Raw genomic sequence first — 27,847 nt, 5'->3', positions numbered from 1 at the left:
AGTTTTAATGGTTGCATACATTAGTACTCACAAGGGTTGTATGTTTGTAGATAATATCGGTCAGTACTTGAGGTACAGTTTATGTGTACGTCCACCAGACATAGCATTTTAAAATTTTTATGGTTGCACAACTTAGTATTCACTACGATTGGATACTTATAGATTATATTGGTCAGTACTTGAGGTACAGTTAATGTGTATGCCAAGAAGACAAAGCATTTTGAAAGTCTTAATGGTTGCATACATTAGTACTCACAAGGGTTGGGTGTTTGTAGATTATATTGGTCAGTACTTCAAGGTACAGTTAATGTGTACACCAAGAAGGAACACAAGGAATAAGATTAAGGTTATACTTATATCTATTCATGTTATCATAGTTTTGTAACAGAAATAAACAGGCCCTTAAAATTACATAGAAAATCTATTCGTAACACCAAGTTCAAAAGACAATGAAAGAAGAAGAACAAAGGCTTCATCAGAACATGACATACAAATTACACTGACTTGGGTCAGACAAATGGATTTTTTAAATAATAACAGCAACAGATTCTATTCCTTTTCAATTAAAAACTAAGATTGGTTTGCTCATTGGGAAAGACTGTCCTGTAACCTTTAGTTAATGACCTTCTACATAATGTAGTCCCTGGTGGAGCGTGGTAGCCTTGACAATCATACCACATTTTCTTGTGTCAATCAAATATTATCAATTAGAATGATTCATTTGATTCATATTTAATTAATCTTTATTGCTTTTAAGAATATTAATCAAAATGATAAACAAAAATTACAAGTATATACATTGTTTATTTCTTTAACATATACATGAATGGGAATATTATAATAAAGAATAAAAATTATAATTATAATGTTTACATATCAACACGAAAAACTGATTACATTTTCTGCAAAAAAAAAAAGTAATAATTCAATCGGTTTATAAATATATATATCTGCTATTAAAATATTTCCAAAATAAAAAGTAATTTCACCCGTTGCCTGCATTAATAATAAATAAGTGCTTATTCAAAAATTACAAATTTATCTTAATCCATAAATTCATTGTGTATATAAATAAGTTCATTCAACTTCAATAAATATAGTTTATATGTATAAGCTTATTCAAAGAAAAATAATGATATAATAATAAACTGGCATCAATTAAATGTAAAATGTTTTTGTACAATGTATAAACAGAATAGATTTGCATAAGTTATCATGTTGACTGAAGTGTATAAGTCCATGAAATGGAAATGCATCTACATAATAAACACATAAATGAAAATTACAATTTTTCATCACAGCTACACCAAAAAAGTTCTTGCCAGCTTATGCTATCTCAAATATTCCGACAACAAAAATCTACCTAAATTCAGGAAAATATCTCATGTCATTCAAATGTTATTAAAATTATTGAACTTAATATATACTTATCTAAGTCCAGTATGTTACATTTTAAAATTGATTATGATTCTATAATGTGTTTTCAAAAATAAATATATCATTCAGTGGTTGTTAATTGCAGGCTTATTTACTTATGAGTTTGTTACTAAATTTTACCAAATCTTGACTTTGATAAAAAAAAAAAATCAACACAGAGCATGTGGATCACTTTACAGATGATTTGTTGTATTAAATTTATTCTTTAAGAAACATTTTTTCTACTAGTATTTACCTATCAGTGAATGTTTGATTTTTGTTTCCCACTCCATTTGCACTGCAAGGTTGATGAAGTTGAAACAAGAGGCCTGGTAGATATTGGAAAATATCAGTGAATTAGTGTTTAGAAGCCAATAATTCAAAAATAGTAAAGGGGAATACACCTTTGTCTACATTGTCAGTATAAAAAGTATATATCATACCAAAAAGCAACATCACAAAAATACTGAACTCAAGAGGAAAATCTAATCAGAAAGTCCATAATCACATGGCAAAATCAAATGACAAAACGCACCAAAAACGAATGGACAAGAACTGTCATATTCCTGACTTGGTACAGGCATTTTCAAATATAGAAAATGGTTTGTCGTCAATAAACAACATAAAAAAATGCAAAAATCGGTGTTCCTTAAAATTACATTATAGGGGCAGCAACCAAACAATGTGTTGTTACGTTTGTAGATAATCTTGACCTGAAAAACAATTTTATCCTATGTCAGAAATGCTCTAAACTCTATTTCTTTGTTAGGTTGTGTAAGAGGGTGAGAGCGAGTTGCTTATTTGATTTTTTTTCACATAAACACATTAATTGTGCGTTTAAATTGAGAATAAGGACATCAGGATGAAAGAAAACAGGTTTTAAAAGTCTGCTAAATACATTTATGTTGTCAAAACGCTCCAGATTACACATATACATATGACTTCTTATGAGAAACACAATTTCTATAACTTGACAATCAAACTCAAATAATAAAACCACATGAAAAGTTATAATAAATTAAATAAAGATTTGTCATGTGTTCAATCAAACAAAAGACTTAATATAACAATGTATAAGATGAACTGCAAAGGAAGCATAAAAATGTGTGATCCAATAGTCTTAAATAAATATATCTCAAATGCAAGTAACTCAAAAATTCATTCGATAGGAATACCACATGTAAAAATATAAATACATCTTTGTATTAACACAGACTGAAGTATTGATTTATGCTAAAATAAGACCTCACCTAATATGGCTAACACACTTACATTGATTTTTAAAAGTTGCTGCCTATTAATTTAAACCTACAATCATTCTTCAGATTATATGAGAATTGGTTACAGCCAACTTCAGTCATCAATTTTCAAGAAAGAGGATTCAGGCCATGTGGACAAAACAACATGCATACGAAAAGTCGTGTATCGATATCGAATCTACATTGGTCTTCTAGATACTAGATTAGTCCATGTTGATTTTATTAAGTTTAAGATACAATTTCTTGGTAGTGTAGATTTATTTCATTGTCCTGCTCACAAGCAAACTTAAAACTCACAGTAAAACCCAGTAAGATAATATAATTGAAAAAATTAAAACATTTTTTACTTCCATTAGTAAAATTCAATACATTTGTTTCGAGTTTACACTATTCAAGATGGTTTGCACTTGTTGATAGACCTAAAAGCAAAAAGTGCATACATAATTAACTTAAATTTCTGTATTTGTAAAAAACATGACAGAAGACACCATGTTCTTCATTTAGAAAAAGTTTAAGGAATGAATTAAACATTCTTCTTTTAAAAAATTGCACATTTCTTTAAAAATCTAGGCAGATAGTTTTCTGCTACAATCCAACATGGCAGACACCATTTGATATAGCTTAAGCAAATAAACAAAATAGAGTGGACATAATGTGTTTGTGGTAGGTTTTAAATTTTGGATTTTTATATACTCAGATATGATTGGTAATAATATTAATTTTGTAATCAGGAATGCATTTGACACAAGTTCTTCATTGACAAGATCATGAAGATATAATCCTTATTTCACAAAATGGGTGCATTCTTTCAATAATTGGAACAAATAATTTTAAACAATGACTAACTTGTGAAATTTAACCAATACATTTAAAAAAAGACTGCATTTGACATCTTTTCACATATATTATTAAAATAGTAGTCACAGTACTAATTGATATTTTAGTCTGCAAACATGATTCATTCATTAGTTGTTGCTGCAATTAATTGGAAACTAGCTTGCAGTAACTGTGAGTACTCATAGATCAGTACTTTATGTCTCTAGTGTTTTAGTTTAATTTTGTGATGATGTTAAACCACTGTCCTGGCTTAGAGGAGGGTTGAACCCTGTTCAAATTCAGGAGACTTTAATTCCGAGGTTATGTTTTTTTTACTGTCTCAAGGTAACAAGACTGTAATTCAGTGGTTGCACTTGTCTAATACATATGTTTCTGGTTATTGTTTGGTTTTACTTTTTATCAGATTAGGGTCTTTCATAGCTTGCTTTCAACTATGGATTTCTATTTACTTAAACTAAAGTTATAGTGCGAATACCAAGAAAATGCTTATTTGGGCCTTTTTTGGCCCCTAATTCTTAAAATCTTGGGACCAAAACTCCCAAAATCAATCCCAACCTTCCTTTTGTGGTCATAAACCTTGTGTTTAAATTTCATTGATTTCTATTTACTTATACTAAAGTTATTGTGCGAAAACGAAGATTAATGCTTATTTGGGCCCTTTTTTGGCCCCTTATTCCTAAAATCTTGGGACCAAAACTCCCAAAATCACTCCCAACCTTCCTTTTGTGGTCATAAACCTTGTGTTAAAATTTCATAGATTTCTATTCACTGTTACTAAAGTTAGAGTGCGAAAACTAAAAGTATTCAGACGATGACGAAGATGACAATTTCAATGTTGACATTATTTTCCTTTTAATTAGTGAAAACGCCTAGTTCATTATCTTCGCTAGCCAAAGGTTACCATCAACACCCGTTCTCTTCACCCTTGGTGGATTGAGTCAAGATTTGTGATAACAATGTTGCGCCATCTATTGGAAGATTAAAGTCACACCCATTCCAAATACATTATTCTTGACCAATGGTAGAACTTGAACTCTTCAATTTGGAGGTAAAAACATGTAGATTCTACACACTTGGTAAAGCCGGAAACGAAAAATATATGTCAACATTCATGCATTTGTGCATGAGACATACACACAGGAACTTCTAATAGTTGATTAAAAACCTTCAAGTTGTCAATTAATATTTTCATATGTTTAGGGATGTAAAGACTTGTTGCACAATAAACATGTGGCAACTGTTTACAAACACGTCTTACATTTACACGTGTTCATGTTATAGGCGCTTTTTGATTGGATGCAGCGAGTTTCGACTGCAACCAATAACAAGAGGCTGTCACAACGACAGCAAACCAGATTTATTAGCATTTATTTGTGTCCTGGCAATATCACAAGAACCATTACTGATGATTGGTGAAAGTGAAAATCGTCAATATCAAATTTGACCTCTATTTTGTCATCAGTATCAGCATATTAAAATTTGAAAAGCTTAGATTGAATGGTTTGTGAGTAAATGCAACAACGTGAATGGAAACACCATTTTACGATCTTTCAAGAGCCATAACTCTTGAACGGTAAAAGTCAAAATCGTCATTATTGAACTTGAACTCTATTTTGTCATCAGTAACAACATATTAAAATTACATGTTTAGCAAGTACAATTTTTGCAATTGAAAACTCTCTTTAAAAATTTAGTAAATATATAGAATATTTCACCCGTAATATACTGATTAAAATAAAAAAACACTATTTATTAAATAAATTATTTGAATGTGTAGTTACTCAAAAATATAGCATTTTATAGGCGAGTCTGAAGTTTTGTTGTGGCTCAGGTAAAAATAAAATCTGGTCAAGAAAGTTCAATGCATTATATTGTTACTATTTATATATATGTTCCTGCACAATTCATCATCTTAAACAGAAACAAAGTAAGAATTGATTTTATTGTCCATAATAATAGAAAGCAAACTTATATTCAAAGTAAAACACAATCAAGTAGATTATTTTTTGTTTAAATATCACATATTTCTTTTACAAGTTATCTATTAATGTGTATAAATAACTGCCATCATTTTTGCATATGCACAAATAAGAATAACAATATAGATATAAGAACAAAGTCGAATACATTCAGTTAAAATTTAACACCTGTCTTTTAATGCTTTTGTCAATAAACAGAACTCTTAAAGAGCCTGTGTTGCTCACCTGCATCTTTCAGAATGGCCACTTTTAAGTAAAAATCATCATAAAAGGAGAATAACTTTATTAGTTAACTTGCAATTTAAGTCATTTTAACACATTTGTAGATTCTATTCAGCTGAATATTTTTTTGTTTTTAAAGTTTCTATATATCTATTATAGTTTTCAAGATAAAAGGCAAAAAAGAAAAAAAATAGTAATAATTATCATTAAATGGTAAATAACTCAAAAAATTTAATCAAATCAACTAAAGATTTCAGCCATTATGGCTTATCTGTAGATGTTGTCCTGGTGATCATTTTTCTATTACAATTTTTTATCTATCTATATAGTTTTCAAGGAAATAGACAAAACTGCAAAATATTGACTTATTTGTTGATCTTGTCTTGCCAATAATTTTTGCATTTTAAAGTTTTATTTATCATAGTTTTCAAGAAATTGGTAATCCTGGAAAAAAAGGGAAACATCGTCATTAAAGGGCAACAACTTCAATAAGGGGTTGACTGGGGATTTCAATAATGTTGACTTATTTATTAATTTTCTTGTCTTGTTGATCATTTTTGCTATTTAAAGTTTCTGTCTATCTATCATAATTCGAAATAATAGGCAAACATAACTTTTTACTAAACTCAATTAAGGGCAATAACTCGTATAAGAAGTGATCTGACAGTTTTGATGTCAAATGATATTATGTAGATCTCATCATTCTGAAATATTTGTTCCTGCCCAATTTTCTTTATCTATAGCGCTTTCAAGTTAATAGACAAAAATTGCTCTTATATTTTTAGCCATGTGAACCATGTTTGTCGGCAGGCAGGTTGAGATGACACACTTTTTAAAATAGATATCCCGTTGATAATTTTTGCCATGTTTGGTTAAATTTGGTTTAGTAGTTGCAGAGGAGATGATCTATGTATAATTTAACAGAAGACGACAGTTGACAATAAGTGATGTCAAAAGCTCACAGTGGACCTCGTGCCAGGTGAACTAAAAAGGCAAATAGTAATAAAATCTGTATGTATGGTTAAGAGAAAACAGGTTTACAAATAAATAAGATGTTTACTGTAAATATACTTTTATATGTCAGGGCTGGGCTGATAGATGTTACATGATGGTAATTTTTATACAAGAACGGTAAAAGTGACGCCCCAAAAATTGAAACATGATCTGTGTTTTGTGGTAATTGGCATTGTGCATATAAGAGGGGCGAAAGATACCAGAGGGACATTCAAACTCCTAGATCAAAAATAAACTGACAACGCCATGGCTACAAAAGATAAAGACAAACAGACAAACAATAGTACACAAAACACAACATAAGATTCATAACATTTGGTTGAGGCAAACTAAAGTAAGAGAAGGGATACCAAAAAGTCAACAATTTTTCCATTTGTAGAAGGGCATAACTTTAGAACAGTAAAAGTGACGCCACCAAAATTCAAACTTGATCTGTGTTTTTGTGGTAATAAGCATTGTGTATAAATTTCATAACATTTGGTGGAGGCAAACTAAAGTTAGAGAAGGGAAACCAATTTTGGGACGGACGTACAGACGGACAAGGGTTAATCGCAATACCCCCTCCGCTATGGCGGGGGCATAAAAATTGATCTGCACTGATTTTTCAAACTTGTTCTAGACATTGCTGACCTTCAATATAAATTCTATAAATATCTTGCAAGAATAGTACACAGGAGAGCACTTACAAGACTGGATGGATGCAGGGTATTTCTATGTCCCTTGCAATGTGTCAAACAGGGGATGATAAGTAATGGATAATAGATGAATTTCACCATTCTTGCATTTTCTAGTACATTTCCTATGTCACAATAATGTTAATATATATACATATCTTTATATCTAGCTCTGAAAATAACTCTGATGCTGTATAAATAAACTTTTTGTTGCTTTGTTCTTGAATTACAAAATGTTGTGGCAACAATTTCACTAAGATTTTGTACTAAAAAATAAATGTATTTTAAGAGATTCCACCTCTAGGTGTAATACCATCATTGATTTTCCCCTATTAGTCTTTGTTAAATTTGCACTTTTCAAAAAATTGTGCAGAATTTATCTTTGTTTCAAATAAAGAAATACTTGGCATGAGTAAAGTTTTATCCTGTCCAGTTCTATAGAAAAAGTTTCACATAACATTTCATTGCATATAAGAAAATAAAAATCATTGGAAGTTAACCAATCAAATTTCTCCTCTTATTCTATCTGTGTACAAGGTTTAGTAACCATGTAACCTCAAGATTACAAAATTTTCTATAGAAATCACAAATAAAAATAATGGTGTTTTGAAATACCCAAGACATATGTTTATGACACAGAAATAGTTTTACTGCAATAAAATGTAGGATTAATTACCTACAACGGTCAAATTCAAGGGAATATTTTTTAAGACCTACTTTCGTATGCAACCAGATGTGACGTACCATGATTTGGTGGTATTACACCTCTATATTCATTACTATGAATCAACTTTGGTATTCACTTTAGCTTTGATAGGGTGAGCAGATTCTAGTAACACAAAAGGCAGATTATACTTTTGGTATTCCTAATCTTTGTCGGTTTCCTAAACGTAGAAAAGCTTTTATCAGCTGGCTCCTCTCCCTTGCCTTTAATATATCATAAGGTCCAATAAAATGCAGAGTAGCTTTGTCTTCTGGACCTAATTTATCTTTGATATATGTACAATACCTGGGTGATGTAGACAGGCATGTTATCAGTATCTGAAAAGAAAAATCAGTTATACTTAATTAGTATACCACTAGAAAGTTACTTGTTACCTGCCCAAGAGATGGTATAAAAGACACTTTAAACTGATATTTGTGAATATAGCACACTGGAAAAAAAGTAGAAGTACCCAGTGATCTTGCTCCACAAAATGATAAACCCTTCCCCTTGCAAAGTCCATGATTTGCTAAGGGGAAACCCTAAAAATAATTTTAATAAAAAAATTAAAGAACCTCACATACCCCACACCCCCACATTGTCACTTGACAAACAAAATCTCACCAGATTCCTAAGTTCAAAGACTCATAACTCTACAAAAGTCAACTGATAAAAATTTTCTTGTGGATATGCACAATTAACATATTATGTCCTCATAAACTACAAAGTTTCAACTGTTGCAGTAGTATAATTGGGCCAAAATTCTAAGTTCTAAGGGGCATAACTCCTAGAAAAAAAATTGAATCGTAATTTCCTGCAATAAGTTCATCTACATAGTATGTCCTTATTATCTACAAAGTGTCATGAAATTTTGTTGTGTGGTTTCAGAGAAGTTGCAATGACAAACTGTTGCAGTAGTATATTTTGGCCAAAATTCTAGGTAAAAGGGGCATAACTTCTAGAAAAAAATTGAATCGTAATTTCTTGTCGATATGCACATCTACATAGTATGTCCTTATTATCTACAAAGTTTCATGAAATTCTGTTGTGTGGTTTCAGAGGAGTTGCGATGACAAACTGTTGCAGTAGTATATTTTGGCCAAAATTCTAAGTTAAAGGGGCATTACTCCTACAATAAAAATTGAATCGTAATTTCCTGCCGATATGCACATCTACATAGTAAGTCCTTATTATCTACAAAGTTTCATGAAATTCTGTTGTGTGGTTTCAGAGAAGTTTGGATGACAAACTGTTGCAGTAGTATATTTTGGCCAAAGTTCTAAGTTACAGGGGCATAACTCCTACAAAAAAAAAATCGTAATTTCCTGTCGATATGCACATCTACATAGTAAGTCCTTATTATCTACAAAGTTTCATGAAATTCTGATGTGTGGTTTCAGAGAAGTTGGGATGACAAACTGTTGCAGTAGTATATTTTGGCCAAAATTTTAAGTTAAAGGGGCATAACTTCTACAAAAAAAAAAATCGTAATTTCCTGTCGATATGCACATCTACATAGTAAGTCCTTATTATCTACAAAGTTTCATGAAATTCTGTTGTGTGGTTTCAGAGAAGTTGGGATGACAAACTGTTGCAGTAGTATATTTTGGCCAAAATTCTAAGTAAAAGGGGCATAACTCCTACAAAAAAAAATTCGTAATTTCCTGTCGATATGCACATGTACATAGTAAGTCCTTATTATCTACAAAGTTTCATGAAATTCTGTTGTGTGGTTTCAGAGAAGTTGGGATGACAAACTGTTGCAGTAGTATATTTTGGCCAAAATTCTAAGTTAAAGGGGCATAACTCCTACAAAAAAAAATCGTAATTTCCTGTCGATATGCACATCTACATAGTAAGTCCTTATTTGTTGTGTGGGGTATAATTAACTGCTGACACAGAGAAATGTCTTGCTGTCAGCAGAAAATTCTGAAAAAGACAATTTGAGGGACAGCAGCATTGACAATTAATACAAAGTCGCTAGACCATGACATCGGGACAGGGCATCCAAATAACTAAACTGATTTGTACTGATAGTAATGCAATTTTATAGAAAATATCATTTATCTATCAAAAGGGATCATTAATTTTACTGGACTGAAAGTGTTAATCATTTAAGAGTTGATCGAAACATTTTAATCAATTAGCTATATATTAACATTACCTTTGTCTCATGGAGCAAAAGGCCAAGACATTCTTTTTTGAAGCAAGAATTGCCTAGTCCAATGATCAGCTGTCCAACATGTTGGCTAAATCCTCTTATCTTTGATGGATCCATAGTTTGAAGTGTCTCCTTATCACATGTATCAATAGCCTCTGGTTTTTGTCTAGTAACATGAATCTTTTGATCAACTAATGAATCATTGGTTGAAACTTTAACCTAAGAACAAGGAAAACCATATAGGACCCACTAATTCATAATTAATAACTACTGTACATTCAGAAATTATTGCAAGGTTTCTTTATACAAATAATTTGACTGGTTTAATATCGCAATAATAACTAGAGGCTCTTAAGAGCCGGTGTTGCTCACCTTGGTCAATGTGTTGCAGTGCATATTAAACAAAGGACACTCTACATTATTTAAGACAAGAATAGAATTCATGACAAAACTCTCTGTTTTTGTGTCAGTGACTTGTTTGTAGAACTTACTTTACTGAACATTCTTGCTTACAGTTATCTCTATCTATAATGAGCTTGGCCCAGTAGTTTCAGAGCAGAAAATTTTTGTAGAAGATTAACTCCTGAAGTGGTCAATTGACAATTTTGATCATGGTGACTTATTTGTAGAGCTTACTTTGCTGTTTACAGTTTATCTCTTTCTATTATAATATTCAAGGTTATAACCAATAAACTGCTTCGCTGAGCGCAGCTGGATACGCCCCCAGAGGTCCAACCCTGAACAGTTGGGGCAAAAATGGACACAATATTCAAGCTTGATACAGGTCTGAATTTGGATTGTAATTAAATATTTGACATATTATAGGTTTCTGAATAAATGTAGCCAAAGAACTTGGAATTGGTTATATGAATAAAACCCCAAAACTTGGAAACGGTAATTCTGAAATTTATAAAAAATGAAAGGGAGCTCACGTCAATAGATATAAACAATTCACCAAAGTTTCATGCATATTGGTTAAAGCTTTTTTGAGTTAATGTCCGACATGTTGACGAAGGACGGACGGACAGACGGTCAACGGTATACCATAATACGACCCGTAAACGGGCATAAAAAAACTGCAAAATTTCCTTAAAATTAACAATTCAGGGGCAGCAACCCAACAACAGGTTGTCTGATGCATTTGAAAATTTCAGGGCAGAAAGATTTGTACCTGATAAACAATTTTACTCCTTCTCAGATTTGCTCTAAATGCTTTAGTTTCAGATATATAAGCCAAAATCTGCATTTGACCACAAGGTTCTATTTCTAGCCATGGCAGCCATCTTGGTCAATGGGTGTGGTCATCGGATACATTTTTTAAAGAAGATACCCTAAGCATAATTTAGGCCAAGTTTGGTTTAATTTGGCACAGTAATTTCAGAGGAGATTTTTGTAAAAGACTACAATAAAATGCTCCGCTGGGTGCAGCTTGATACGACCGCAGAGGTCGAACCCTGAACAGTTGGGGCAAGTATGGACACAACATTCAAGCTTGATACAGCACTGAATTTGGATTGTGATTAAATATTTGACATAGCATAGGTTTCTGACACAGAATGAATGTGCTCTAAGAACTAAAAAAATTTTTAATTTACCTATTCAAACCATATCATTATCATTTGCTTTTATATATAAATCATAAATAACCAATTTAAAATGGAAAATTTTAAAGAAGAAAAAAGGGAAAAAAAATCCCCCCCCCCTAATTTTGTGAACCCCCTTATGATTCATCACCCCCAAACTCAATACCAGCCTTCCCTTTGTGGTATGGTACCTTGCAGTACAATTTCATAGAGATCTATACACCTGAACACAAGTTATTGTCTGGAAACTAGAACCAGATGCTCCACAGGGCGTAGCTTTATACGACCGCAGAGGTTGAACCCTGAACGGTTGGGGCAAGTATGGACACAACATTCAAGCTGGATTCAGCTCTAAATTTGGATTGTGATTAAATAGTTGACACAGCATAGGTTTCTGACACAGAATGAATGTGTTCTAATGAACTTAAAATTTTTGTTTTCTCTTACAGCAATTCACTATGCTGTTGAATATTAATCCTCTCAAAAAATGTTTGAAGAAATTTTCTTTTTATTTATGAAATTTCAAATGAGAAAATGGAACCTAATTTTTTTAATCACATCCCCCTTTCCCTTATTCCAAAACTAATCTCAATTAAAATTTCTAATGGAGTTTGCAACAATAACTACTCATTTAAATACATCATAAAATATTAAGATGTAAACAAAACTGCTTGTTATCACTGAATGGTAAAGATTATTTTAATTTATTAGTTGGTAGTAAAAAGTGAATATACATTGTATATTGTATATAACAAAGATTTAAGTTGATTCTGGACAAAGAAAGATAACTCCAATTAAAAAAAATTCTTGCTATTGCACAACATTGTGCAATTAGATATTTCTTGCTTACTATTCTGGACAAAGAAAGATAACTCTAATTAAAAAAAAAATTGCTATTTCCCAATATTGTGTAATTAGATATTTCTTGCCATTGCGCAATACTGTGCAATTGAAAAGACTTGCTATTGCACAATACTTAATATAAAAATTTTAGATCCTGATTTGGACCAATGTAGACCAATTTGAAAACAAGACCAAAAATGAAGAATCTACATACACAGTTAGATTTGGCATATCAAAGAACCCCATTTATTCAATTTGTGATGAAATCAAACAAAGTTTAATTTTGGACCCCGATTTGGACCAACTTGAAAACTGGGCCAATAATCAAGAATCTAAGTACATTTTTAGATTCAGCATATCAAAGAACCCAACCGATTCATTTTTTGTCAAAATCAAACTAAGTTTAATTTTTGACCCTTTGGACCTTAATGTAGACCAATTTGAAAACGAGACCAAAAGTTAAGAATCTACATACACAGTTAGATTCAGCATATCAAAGAACCCCAATTATTCAATTTTGATAAAATCAAACAAAGTTTAATTTTGGACCCTTTGGGCCCCTTATTCCTAAACTGTTGGGACCAAAACTCCGAAAATCAATACCAACCTTCCTTTTATGGTCATAGACCTTGTGTTTAAATTTCATAGATTTCTATTTACTTATACTAACGTTATGGTGCAAAAACCAAGAAAAATACCTTTTTGGGTCCCTTTTTGGCCCCTAATTCCTAAACTGTTGGGACCTAAACTCCCAAAATCAATACCAACCTTCCTTTTGAGGAAAAAAACATTGTGTTTAAATTTCATAGATTTCTATTTACTTATACTAACGTTATGGTGCAAAAACCAAGAAAAATGCTTTTTTGGGTCCCTTTTTGGCCCCTTATTCCTAAACTGTTGGGACCTAAACTCCCACAATCTATACCAACCTTCCTTTTGTGGAAAAAAACATTGTGTTTAAATTTCATTGATTTCTATTTACTTAAACTAAAGTTATTGTGCGAAAACCAAGAACAATGCTTATTTGGGCCCTTTTTTGGACCCTAATTCCTAAAATGTTGAAACCAACACTCCCAAAATCAATCCCAAGATTTCTTTTGTCGTCATAAACCTTGTGTCAAAATTTCATAGATTTATATTAACTTAAACTATAGTTATAGTGCGAAAACCAAGAAAATGCTTATTTGGGCCTTTTTTGGCCCCTAATTCCTAAAATATTGGGACCAAAACTCCCAAAATCAATACCAACCTTTCTTTTGTGGTCATAAACCTTGTGTTAAAATTTCATAGATTTCTATTCACTTTTACTAAAGTTCGAGTGCAAAAACTAAAAGTATTCAGACGACGACGACGACGCAGACGACGACGCCAACGTGATAGCAATATACGACGAAAATTTTTTCAAATTTTGCGGTCGTATAAAAATGCCTGTTTTTTGGCCTCTTTTTGGCCCCATATTCCTAAACATTTAAAGTAATTACCCCCAAACTCAAACCCAGCTTTCCCTTTGTGATATGGAACCTTGTAGTACAATTTCATAAAGATCCATACACTTACACACAAGTTATTGTCATGACTCTAGAAAAATGCTTGTTTTTTGCCCCTTTTTTTGCCCCTAATTCCTACAATTTTGAGGCAATTACCCCAAAATCAATCCAAACATTCCCTTTGTGATATGGAACCTTGCAGTACAATTTCAGAGAGATACATACACTTGCACAAGTTATTGTCTGGAAACTAGAAAAATGCTTATTTTTGGCCCCTTTTTCCTAAACGTTTTGGGCAATTACCCCCAAAACTCAATTCCAGCTTTCCCTTTGTAATATGGACCCTTGTAGTACAATTTCAGAAAATTCCATACACTTACACACAAGTTATTGTCATGAAACTAGAAAAATGCTTGTTTTTTGCCCCTTTTTTAGCCCCTAATTCCTAAAATTTTAAGGCAATTACCCCCAAAATCAATCCAAACATTCCCTTTGTGATATGGAACCTTGTGGTACAATGTCAGAGAGATCCATACACTAACACACAAGTTATGTCAGGAAGTTACAAAAATGCTTATTTTTGGCCCCTAATTCCTTAACTGTTTGTACCATAATCCCCAAAATCAATCCCAACTTTCCTTTTGTGGTATCGAACCTTATGGTAAAATTTCATAGAGATCCATTCACTTAAACTAAAGTTAAGAGTGCGAAAACCAATCGGTCTTCATAGACTAAATGTAGTTTTCATGATTTTAAACACCATTTTATATGATAAAATAAAGAATTTATCAGATTTGAGAGGAGTATAGAGATAAAGGGTTACTTTGAAAATAATGTCAAAAATATTACTTGAATAAGTTATTTTTAACATTTTTGAAAAAAAATAGAAATTACACTTACCTATTAAAGGCACATAATTGAATTAGGTTACAAATTATAAATAACTTCAGGTCTTAATTAATTCACAAGTATCAATCTATTTATATCAGTCTACCTTCAAGATTTTAGAGGAAAATGATAATTTAATAGTCCCAAGAGACCAATCTTTGACCCAGAAGCGTTGGTATGTAAGATAAGTGTGTGGGAAAGTTAATTAGTGTTTCTGAAGAATTAGTTTTTATATATCAAGGGAAAAATAACCAGATAACTGTGAAAATTATTTAAAGCTAGTAAAATCTGTATTCTTAAACACCTATAAAAATAATATTTAGAAAAATAACTTGTATAAGTTATATTTAAATTAGCCTCGTTTTCAACATTACTTGTATAGGTAATTTTAATTGTTACTTGTTTAAGTAATGCCCCTGACTGATCTATTATAATATTCAAGATAATAACAAAAAACTGCAAAATTTCCTTAAAATTACAAATTCAGAGGCAGCAACCCAACAACGGATTGTCTGATGCATCTGAAAATTTCAGGGCAGATAGATCTTGGCCTGATGAACATATTCACCCCTGTCAGATTTGCTCTAAATGCTTTAGTTTCAGAGATATAAGCCAAAAACTGCATTTTACACCCATGTTCTATTTTTAGCCATGGTGGCCATCTTGGTTAATGGGCGGGGTCATCGAATAGTTTTTTTATAACTAGATACCCTAAGGATGATTTAGGCAAAGTTTGCTTTAATTTGGACCAGTAGTTTCAGAGGATATGATTTTTGTAAAAGTTAAGGGACGACGATGATGATGGACGCCAAGTGATGAGAAAAGCTCACTTGGCCCTTTGGGCCAGTTGAGCTAAAAATTGCATTCTGATATCTGATACATAGTTCTGTATGCAGATTTCTTAAGTCTAGTCTTGTAAGTGCTCTCCTGTGTACTATTTTTGCCAAATATTTAAAGAATTTATATCGAAGGTTTATATCAGATGGCTTAAAATTTCTCCACTGATTTTTTTCAAAAAACTAAAATCCATGAACATGTATTGTAGCTTTTGCTCATACCACATGTACCACGAAAATATAAGTACTTTCACAGTTTTTGAGTTATATGTTTTACAATTGGAAATGAAAATTAATTGTTGACACACAAGCCTGAATTTTTTTTACTTTATTTATATATGAAGAAGTACCTCTGCAACTGTCATTATCTGTATTACATCAGGCATTTCATTTGATGAAATTCTGAAAGTTAAGTCTGGAACTGCCACAACACGTACATCCTTGATCATGGTTTCCTCGACCAATCCTATACTACAAAAAGAACCATTTTCAAAATTAACCTTTCATCATTTTCATATACAGGGTACCAGGATTTGATGATTTAGGTCGAGTCAATCGATTGCGATCTTGTTTTAATCAGTTATTTAAGGTGGTTACAATATTTCATGGATTTTAAATATGTCAAGGGCTAAATATTTTTGTGAGGTTTTTTGTTGATGCTTTTCTTGTCACTGATTTTGATCTTCCTAAATGTTTATAGGACAAGGTACAATTTGGGCTAAAAGTGAAAACTGTATGACTGGCATGAGGACCTTGCAAGGTACACACATTCCAAATATAGTTATCCTATTACTTAGAATAAGAGAGAATTCAACAATACAAAAAATTTTAACTTTTTTTTCAAGTAGTCACTGAACCATAAAAATGAGGTCAAGGACATTGGACATGTGACTGACAGAAACTTCGTAACATGAGGCATCTATATACAAAGTATGAAGCATCTAGGTCTTCCACCTTCTAAAATATATAGCTTTTAAGAAGTGAGCTAACACCGCCGCCGCCGTAGCCGCCGCCGTAGCCGCCGCCGTAGCCGCCGCCGGAACACTATCCCTAAGTCGAGCTTTCTGCAACTAAAGTCGCAGGCTCGACAATAAAACCACTGCAAGCAAAACGCATTTTTATTGTGCCATTCTTTAATTCTTATCTGGTGTCTATTTGAAAGCAGAAGTCATTGATATCATCTTTCACTGTGGATAGACAGGATAATGTTCCATGTCTTGGGCATTCGTCTTTACCAAACATAATACCTTTATTTCCTGCAGATGTTGTTTGATCTGTTTTAGAATCCTGCAACCAAAACCAGACGTCTTTAATCATGTTTTCAAAAATTAAATTGCCATAAAAGTTATTGCCTTTATTGAGGACATATTATTGCTAAAAGTTTTGAGATGTTCTGGTGTTTTAAAGTGGACACGCTTTGCAAATAATAATAATTGAACACCTTTGGATCATTTAGGATTTTGAGGACACGTTTGGGCATTGTTGGGGAGATTGACACTTTTGGAAGTGTTACATATACATTGTATCATGTCTGTCTGAATTTCAAAATTATAAAGAAATAACATTTTCATTCCACTAATTAAGCTTGCTCATGTTGTTTCAATTCTTGTTGTAGCAAGATGTTGGTAAGGAATCTTACTGCTATTCTCAATTTAAAAAAAACAAGATCTTACTGGTTTTACATGTATGTACATGTATTGTAACACAATAGTCCAGCAATGTGAAAAAAAACCCTGAAAAGTCAGTCCTCATTCTGCAGTATGTTAAGGTTAAGCACAAAGTGGTTAAAGAAACAGTCTTGTCAATAGTCATGATAGTAATGGTCAAAATTTATTTTCACCATATTTTTTAAAGAATTTACCTTCCCTTTAGGTTACACATTCTGCAAAACTTCTCCAGCATTGTTGTGAACCTCATTTCTTCCACTGTTCTAGAAGTCAACAACAAATCATAAAGTATTTCTTTTAGGTCATTTTGAAAGTCATGTCTTCCAGCTTCAATATGATGTATCAAAACTCTGAAAAAAAAATCCTAATTATTTATATAAGAACTGGACACTGCTTAGAGGTGCATAGAATCTGCTGTCGATTTGGAAACTTGTTCTATAATCTATTATTAAGTCAGACTTGGTGTCTATTTGAGTCGTACCTGTACATATATATATATGCAAAATCAAATAAATGGGGAATATGTCTATGGGACACAGATGATGCCCCCGCTAGCATATCATATAAAGTTATAAAGGGCAGGGTTTTCCCCGAGTCAATTATTTTTTTCACCAACTTACATAAATATATTTTTCGTTTAAAATGTTCCTTCTTTCTAACTCCCCCCCCCCCCCCCCCCCATTTACTTTTTAAAAGATACTATAAAAATAGCAATATAGACATCATAATTTTGACTTCTGGGACACAAGATTCATCTTCAAAAGTTTATCGGATATACATTTCCCTTCCAGTTGAAGGATAAAGACTAAAGGCAGAGACTTTTCTTACTTTTCAACAGGTTTTGGAACAACCCTCCAAATGTGGGATATCCCTTAAATAAGGGACTGTCCCTCAGACAAGGGATCATTTTGCTGTTGTAGAAAAGTAAAAAGAAAAATTTAGCTTTTTTTTAACTTAAAAGGGGAAAAATTCATTATATTTGGAACAACTTTTCTTAAAGAGGGGTCCACTTATTTTTAAAAATAAAGAAGATACATGTATAAGTCCAGGAATATTACAAAATTCTTGGACATGTTTTGACCATATAATACCAGATAGTTGTATAGTTCTTTGGGAAAAGTTTCTTCAAATGATATGAATATGTGCCCTTTTGTACTAAGAAGTGGTTTTTACAACAAAACATTTTTTTTTTATCACTTGAAATTGATCCCTGATTTAAGGGATAGTTATTACATTGAAGGGTTACTTATTTGAGGAGTTGTTCCCAACCTGTTGAATATATTTCTTCATAACAACAGTTTTCTTTTCTGGACCATCGTAAATGAAAAAGTTGAGACGTAAAAATATGCTTGAAACACGTGCGTCGCCAAAACGAAAAATAAATAAGATGGATGAAATCAAATCATTATGTATATTTCTTTCGCCAAATTCTTTCGCAAATGATGAATTTTAATGGCCACAATTTTTATTTTTTTGCAAAATGCGAAAATGGAGAACGCCAGCGGTAACCTTGAAAGGGACATAACTGAAGAACAGTAAAAGTGACGCTACTCAAATTTGTACTTGATCTGAGTTTTGTGGTTATATGTATTGTGTATAAGTTTTATAACATTTCGTTGAGGCAAACTGAAGGTAGAGAACAGAAACAAAAAATTCAGCAATTATTCCATTTGTAAAGGGGCATAACTCTAGAACAGTAAAAGTGACACCACCAAAATTCAAACTTGATCTGTCATGTCTGTATTTTGTGGTATTAAGCATTGTGTATAAGTTTCATAACATTTGGTTGAGGCTAACTTTAGTTAGGGAATGGAAAGGAAAACTAGTATTTTTTCCATTTGTAAAGGGGCATAACTCTAGAACAGTAAAAGTGACACTACCAAAACTCAAACTTGATCTGTGTTTTATGGTAATAAGCATTGTGAATAAGTTTCATAACATTTGGTTGAGGCAACCTGAACTAGATTTGATTTGATTTTTGGTGTTTTAACGCCACTTTTAAGCACCGCTTTTGGGCCAATTTTTATTGGTGGAGGGAGACGGAGTGCCAGGAGAAAACCACCGACCTGTGATAGGAAAACTGACAATCCTAGTCAATTTAGATTGGAGTCTAGTGCACCCGCACAAGCGGGATTCGAACTCACAACCTCAGTGTTGACTGGCTAGTGATTACAGTAGTAACTACTTAGACCACTCGGCCACTGAGGCCCCTCCTAAACTAGAGAACGGGAATGAAAAATTCAGCAATTTTTCCATTTGTAAAGGGGCATAACTCTAGAACGGTTTAAGTGACGCCACTGAAATTTAAACTTGATCTGTGTTTTGTGGTAATAAGCCTTTTGTAGAAGTTTTATAACATTTGGTTGAGGCAAACTAAAGTTAGAGGACGGAAACCAACTTTGGGAAGTAAGCCAAAATATTTATCAAATGGAATTTATTTTAATATGTTGCATTAGAATGGAGATATCTGTATTGTATTTCGTTGCTAGCTCAGTATATAGGTAAACTCAATTTGTGACAGTCAAATCTACGTTTCACGAAGGCCAAGCTTAAAATACAATACAGATATCTCCCAATTACAGATATTTGAATTTTAATGAGGGCCTGTAAATAATGAAAACTTATAAATGTAAATAAAATGCTCCGCTGGGTGCAGCTTGATACGACCACAGAGGTCGAAACCTGAACAGTTGGGGCAAGTATGGACACAACATTCAAGCTTGATACAGCACTGAATTTGGATTGTGGTTAAATATTTGACACAGCATAGGTTTCTGACACAGAATGAATGTGGTCTAAGAACTTAAAGATATTTTTAATTTACCTATTCAAACCATATCATTATTATTTGCTTTTATATATAAATCAGAAATAACCAATTTAAAATGGAAAATTTTAAAGAAAAAAAAGGAAAAAAAAGGAAAAAAAAATCCCTCCCCCAAATTTTTTGAACCTGTGGCCCTTATGATTCATTACCCCCAAACTCAATCCCAGCCTTCCCTTTATAGTATGGTACATTGCAGTACAATTTCAGAGAGATCCATATATACACTTGAACACAAGTTATTGTCTTGAAAGTAGAAAAATGCTTGTTTTTAGGCCCCTTTTTGGCCCCAAATTCCTAAATGTTCAGGGCAATTACCCCAACCTCAAACCAAGCTTTCCCTTTGTGATATGGAACCTTGTAGTATAATTTCAGAAAGATCAATACACTTACACACAAGTTATTGTCTTGAAAGTAGAAAAATGCTTGTTTTTAGGCCCCTTTTTGGCCCCAAATTCCTAAACGTTTTGGGCAATTACCCCCAAACTCAATTCCAGCTTTCCCTTTGTAATATGGACCCTTGTAGTACAATTTCAGAAAATTCCATACACTTACACACAAGTTATTGTCATGAAACTAGAAAAATGCTTGTTTTTTGCCCCTTTTTTGGCCCCTAATTCCTAAAATTTTAAGGCAATTACCCCCATAATCAATCCCAGCATTCCCTTTGTGATATGGAACCTTGTGGTACAATGTCAGAGAGATCCATACACTAACACACAAGTTATGTCTGGAAGGTTTTTTTTGTCCCCTTTTTGACCCCTTATTCCTTAACTGTTGGTACCATTATCCCTAAAATCAATCTTAACCTTTCTGTTGTGGTATTGAACCTTATGGTAAAATTTCATAGAGATCTATTCACTTAAATTAAAGTTAGAGTGCGAAAACCAATGTGTCTTCTGACGACAACGACAACGACGCCGACTTCATACCAATATACGACCACAAAAATTTTTTTGCAGTCGTATAAAAATGGAAAAAAAATGGTAACATTTGTCATTTCCATGTGTAAGGGCAATAACTCCCATAAGAAGTTGTCTGACAGTTTTACAGCTGTGAGGTTTAATTATGCATACAAATTTTCCAAAATGCTAAAATTATCACTGATACCTTTATCTTACATTCATTTAGAGTATTTTCCTGAAGAAATAACTGTGAAGAACTTCTTAAAAGCAATCGTGCTTTGAAAACGTACACAGATTTAACATATCCGTCTCTGGTCCATGTTTTACCATTGTCAAGTCAACATCCAGTATTAGAAAAATGTGATTTTTAAAATATAAAGCAAAGTTGTTGAGAACATAATGTCTGTCACCATGCTGGTGACGATTTGTCTCGGTGCTGAAGTGTCTAGAATGCTGCAAACTTGACACATTCAGTCAGGGGTACTACTTGTACAAGTTATTATTATCCACCCTTAGTTGATCCGGCCCTATAATAAAATAATAATGAATAATTAACTTCGGCGGATTTTGTGACATATCTGAATCAGTATAAATGGAATTTGTAAAAAGTATCGATGAATAGTGACAGCAGGTAAGTGAAGGATGCCTAATATTACCTTTAGCATGTTTAGAGAAACATTCAGATGAATTACTTTAAATCGATACAAAAATGAGTAATCAGTATGATTTGTACAATTTGTTAAGCAGCATCGATATTAGTAGAGTGGGGCGCTCATATTCGCCGTGGACACAATTTCGCCGTTTTATGATTTTGAGGTGTAAAAACTTCAAAGGATGGTTGAAATGGAAGAAATATGCTGTTAAATCATATTTTTATAACAAATATGATTATTTTAGAAAATGTGACTAAACTTCGGCACCTACGGCAAAGGACCGAAAAATGGACAACGATTTTCAGCCAATTTCCTGAATGACAAAAACGATTTCAAAGAAGCATTCCTAAATAATTGTTTGACTGATTGCCCTAAATTTCAGTTTTTTACATCTTTCAAATGTCTGCTATTCGTCTATAATGAAATTTATTTGATAAATAAAGTTAAAAGCTGCAGTTATTTGGTTTTAAATAGATATGTCAAAACGGCGAATATGTGTCTCCCATCGACAAAATGTTAGGAAATTTCAAACACCCTTTAATCCAACTCTGCAGATGATTTTACTCAAAACAAACACGCTTTCAAGCTAAGAATATTTTGCATTTGAAGTTATCTTCATATAGAAATATCAGTATACTTCAAAAACATAAAGACCTGAACATAAACTGAAGAAAACATGGAAAGATATGGCGAAAATGAGCACCCCACTCTATATGAATATGAAGTTATTTTCCATGATAACTCAGAATACAATTGGGAAAAGTTTATATTCAATTCCGACACATAGAAGAGATAAATAGATATTCACAATCCACTGGAACACATAATAATGTAATTACCATAATGATCATTAGTCTATAGATACATTTGTAATTGGTTTGTTTATTCAACAATTGTCTGATGATCGTGAACCAAAGTAAGGCTGGTCGTAATCACTTAATTCAATTAAAATCATAGCTATTAAAATTTACTAAGAGCTAATTTCCTAATTCTTGTAGAGTAAAACTTTGGTGGCTTGCTTGCTTTGTTTGTATAAACTTTTAACTCAAGCTTTGACATCTTCAAACAATATATATAGGCATAGTTAAACCTGTATATATTATATTTACATTTAATTGGACGTTATCCCAATAAAATTGTACAATATACAAACAAAGCAAGTAAGTAAGCTAACCTGAAAGTCTTGCTCTACATGCATTAGGAAATTAGCTCTAAATAAACAATTCACAGGGCTGTAACTAGGCCTTGGGAACAGACGAGGCAGGGGTTTAATGGGAGCCGCCGATTGAGGCCCCCTGGCCGAAAATTGTAACATTATGGTTCGAAATATATCTTGTTACCTCCGTTGTTTGTATCATATTTATTGTTTTTGTTTCATATTTACGGTAAAATATCGGGAAACAAAGTGTGTTCTAACGTCTGTCAAATATGAAGTCGATTTTGTCAAGTCATTGTGCATTTATTTTCACACAGGATCGTATTTAACATTATGCACATAGGAAAAATAACAGACCACCGGCGCAATCTCTTTGACAATTGTATTTTCCTCTTTTAAACAAGACGAAACAAGTCTACAGATTATGTTTGCTAACATCCCGTTGGAAACAAAAACAATGTTTAGACCTAGTATTTCGTACATCCGGCCGTAATGGCGTTATCACATGTTAGTCACATGTTTCACGTATGACTGGAAATGATTAGAACTTTAGGACAAAAACAATTTTAATATATAACTGGACTTCTGTTTCCTGTGAAATGTAACGCATAACGATAAAGTAATTTTCTTACTTAATTATTACGAAGATCAAAACAAGAATGTAAATCATCTTGGATTTATCTGTTTGAACATCTCGCAAGAGTTCATATTTGCATATTGTTTTTAAGAATGCTATTACAACAAAGCAGATTACATCATCTAAAAATTGCGTTACGAAATCCGACACAAAAATCACGCCACTGTTCTTACATCTGCTACATAAATACTTATAGTTCTGGGCATTTTCTTCTCACTATTCTTATTGGTCGCGAGAAACGACACAAAAATACGGTTGTAGAATCTTTGATATTCGTATATTTTATTTTTTTTTCTAGGGAAGAGTAGCATACACTTGTATGTTGATAAAAATAATGGCATCTTTAGATGTAGTTGCAACTTTTCTTACAGTAATTCACATTTTATCACTTTTCTATAGTTATAGGAAACGGAGCCCAATAGCAAATTATGGTCCATATACATGGTTTAAAAAATAATAGTAATGATACAAAAAAAAAATAATGAATAAAATAAAATAATGTAGATAAATTACATATATATATTATATTTATATAATCTTCCTTTATTTCTTATCATTTAAATTTAGAAAAAACGATTGAATAAATTCAATTAAAATATATATGTCTTTATTTTCTATTAATAATACTCCACTTACAGGTGATGTTTTGTTTGTTTTTGTATGTTTCTTAGGTATGAAAAACCAACACTGTCAGAACAAATGCTGAATATAATTATAATAAATAAAGTTGTACAGGATTCTTTAATAAAATCAGATTATAATATGTCTCTGATTAAATTTAACAAATCTCACACTTTTCATCATTTTTGTGACTGTCATTTAATGACAGGAAACACAAGAAATGTTTATTGTAGTCATCTACTAATGGCACACTTCAAAGGTAATCATAGCAATAAAAATCATGTTGTTGGGAGAAACCACACCAAGGTAATAAACAATTAAGGAGTTTTAGGGAGGAATTAGTCCAAGTTTCCTCCCAAGATTTGGAGAGAGTTGCTGGAATTTCTTGGTGTGACACCAAGTTTTTACAGTGTAGGGAGTATGACATTACATCCTCTCTGTGTGTACTGTAGTACACATTATTGTTTAGAGGCCAGCTGAAGCACACCTCTGGATTCAGGATTTTCTCGCTGTACTGAAGACCCATTGGTGGCCTTCGGCTGTTTTCTGCTCTTTGGTCGGGTTGTTGTCTCTTTGACACATTCCACATTTCCATTCTCAATTTTATTACACCCAATCAATAATGATAAAAATTAAATACTCTCTAGTCACCTTTACCATGGTTAATTGTGCGACCGTCTTTATTTCACAAGCCCAAAGTATTCCCACAATACTCCATGGAAATTCAAAGTATCAAGCAATCAAATTGTCATTCTGCCAAGGTCTTGTCCTGTCCTTTTAACATTTGAATGGAATAATCACATACATTTTGTAACTTGCTCTCTATATATAGCTAAAAGAAAGCCTACTTCATGTATTTGCCGTTAAACCAAACAAATCCTCCATCCATCCAAAATAAATGTTTTGTTTTCGAATAGCAGCCAGGTTTGTAGCAAAACATTTGAAAATGCCTCAAATCTTCATTTTATTTGAAAGAGAACTACATACAAATTGTGGGGTGTTTAGGTATTCATGTGTGATCTGTGAATGCTTCTTTAATAATATTAACTGAGCAAGGTGAAGAATTCAAACTATTTTAATTTTGATTTACTTTGCGAACTGATAATGTTGGAAATATCCATTATCAATAATTCATTTTAACGGGAAATAAATAATTACAGAACCAAATGCCGGTTTACTGGCGATGGTAATCAGATACAGAGATATTACGTTGAAATAAAAGTACAGAAGCTGCACGTCAACATAAATTACTATTCGAAGTATGCATTACTTAATTCTTGATGTTAAAATGCAAGGATGTGTTCTACCCTCTGCATGCATGCCTAACTTTCTCCATTTTCTTTTTTTCCCTTATTATTTTTTTTTGCCAGCAATTGCCTCGTCTGCCTCATTGTAGTTACGGCCCTGATTCAAGGTCTTTATAGTTGGATCTTTTATTAGAAGTTCTAATAACGTTTGTCAGGACCTCAGCAGGAATATCAACTCTTCCTGCTGCTTTTCGAAGATAAGCATGAAATACATGTACAGCTTTTAAGACTTCTTCTTATATCTATCTATAATAATATTCAAGATAATAACAAAAAACTGCAAAATTTTGTTAAAACTACCAATTTGGTGGCAGAAACCCAACAATGGGTTGCTCGATTTGTCTGATAATTTCAGGGCCGATAGATCTTGACAAATTGAACAATTTAACTCCATGTCAGATTTGCTCTAAAAGCTTTAGTTTTTAAGATATAAGCTAAAAACTGCATTTGACCCCTATGTTCTATTTGTAGCCATGGTGGCCATGTTTGACCATGGATCAAATCTTCGGAGTTTCAGAGAAGAAGATTTTTGAAATATTTTATGACAACAGACGACGAAGGACGCCAAGTGATGGCATAAGCTCACATGGGGCCCTTTGGGCTCCGGTGATCTAAAAAGGGAGACAATGCCATTTAATATAAGGCAAAATAATAAAAAAAATCTTAAAGATCCATTATCTTTAATAAATATGTACAATGATGTATGGAAAAGTTTGACACAAGCTTTCTGTTTTTTTGGTGGTTTTTTTTTCGATTTTAAAGACTGAAAATAAAATATATTGACTCTGAAATTAAAATTTTGGGTTATATATTAAAACCACTATATACTCATGATACTGCACAGACTTTAAACCCATTGACAAGGATGATGGTGTCTAAGTAACTGCAATTCAGAATACCGAACATGTTGAATGAGGGCATTTTTTTAAAGAAAATACTTTTAACCATGCTATTGACATTCTTATCTTTATCTATAATCATATTTTTTACTTTTCTTTATTTTCTGTTTTTTTTTATATTTTTGGTTTATTTTTCTATTTCAACAATTTCTTTATCATATTGGCTTGAATTTTTTTATTTTGTTCATCTAAAGTTCCTTTCTTAGTGGTCCATTTATAAACATGATAAAACATCATTTCCTTAAGTTCTAGTTCGTTAATATATGATCATGATGATAAACCTGTCATCCATACATGTTTACTACGCATGGACGGACTTACCGGACAACCACACTTCTGTGAAAACAGAGGTGACCCATTTGTCTGATTGATTTTCAAATCTTTTCAGATATATGATTGCGGAAATAAGATAGTAAAAAATGTACGTAACATTGAGTTTTCAGTGAATAGATTCAAATCAAATTTGATGCAATTTTTATATAATAAAGAAGAAATATACACGATCAAAGCCTTAGATGGGCGGAGTTACAAGACTGCATCGTATCTTAATTTTTATTCCCTATAAATATTTTTTTATATTGGGGCGGATCGACTAAGGGCCCGATTGACATGAAAGCTACAAGAACTTGAGAAGTACCTGACTGACATTGCAGTAGTGAATGAAAAGATGGTAATTTTAATTTTACCTGGAACTACTACCCACAGTTTTCATCAACTCTTCATCATCATGGTGTTCATCTGAATCAGCATCAACTTTGGGAAGAAAGTTTTTAACAAGATATTCTCTAACTTTAACATAATTTTCCTGTTCAAGTTCTTTGACACTTGTGTCAAATGTCAAGTTAGCATTCAAATAATCCATCATCTTGATTAAATCTGCATCGAGGGGTGGCAAACCTGCATTTATATTTGAAAACATGTCGAAAAATTCATCAATGCTCTTCGTGGATGGGTCGATCCAGTTCCAATTAATCTGAAGATTTTCTAGTTCGCTCATCGTCCAATCACTTGTTTCACGCGGAATGTAACTACTCAGTGCAGTTAATTTCTTCTTCTTATCGCTTGATGCGGAATAATAATCGCCATCTAATCTATTTGTCCACAGTGGATCATCTTCTGAATTTGAGCTGTGCCGTTGGCGTTTGCGTTTAGGTTTCGAGGATGACGCCATGTTGTGCCGAGGATAATTGTTCTCAACTCATCAGTATACGGCAGCCGGTACGGTCACAGAACCGTTCGAATGCAGCACCGGAATACGTCCCCAGAACCATTTAAA

General features: G+C 32.5%; 1 protein-coding gene across 2 annotated transcripts; it reads right to left on the bottom strand.

The window, feature by feature from the left end:
• Positions 1-784: 784 nt before the first annotated feature.
• On the bottom strand, positions 785-27,847 carry LOC143060771 (uncharacterized). 2 transcript variants are annotated; one of them, XR_012974120.1, is made up of 6 exons: positions 27,258-27,847; positions 17,764-17,919; positions 16,253-16,373; positions 10,269-10,484; positions 8,167-8,442; positions 785-7,699 (listed from the first exon to the last, which is right to left on the bottom strand). XR_012974120.1 is itself a non-coding variant. In XM_076233635.1 (5 exons), exons 1-5 carry the CDS (start codon positions 27,740-27,742, stop codon positions 8,251-8,253), a joined length of 1,170 nt encoding a protein of 389 aa, XP_076089750.1. In that variant the 5' UTR covers positions 27,743-27,847; the 3' UTR covers positions 785-8,250. The 2 variants fall into 2 exon arrangements, 1 of the variants encoding a protein (XP_076089750.1); XM_076233635.1 differs by having other exon boundaries at positions 785-8,442.

Source organism: Mytilus galloprovincialis, unplaced genomic scaffold (assembly GCF_965363235.1).
Source record: "Mytilus galloprovincialis unplaced genomic scaffold, xbMytGall1.hap1.1 HAP1_SCAFFOLD_162, whole genome shotgun sequence".
Taxonomy (NCBI): domain Eukaryota; kingdom Metazoa; phylum Mollusca; class Bivalvia; order Mytilida; family Mytilidae; genus Mytilus; species Mytilus galloprovincialis.
This window is presented reverse-complemented; position numbering and strand designations above follow the sequence as displayed.

What these genes read in the sequence shown, in the direction of transcription:
- LOC143060771 (XM_076233635.1), bottom strand. Translation starts at nt 27,742, where the DNA reads ATGGCGTCATCCTCGAAACCTAAACGCAAACGCCAACGGCACAGCTCA. An exon ending in AGATAATGACAGTTGCAGAG is followed by an intron (nt 10,485 to 16,252) that starts GTACTTCTTCAT and finishes CCTTGTTCTTAG; the next exon opens with GTTAAAGTTTCAACCAATGA. An exon ending in TTTTGCTCCATGAGACAAAG is followed by an intron (nt 8,443 to 10,268) that starts GTAATGTTAATA and finishes TTTTCTTTTCAG; the next exon opens with ATACTGATAACATGCCTGTC.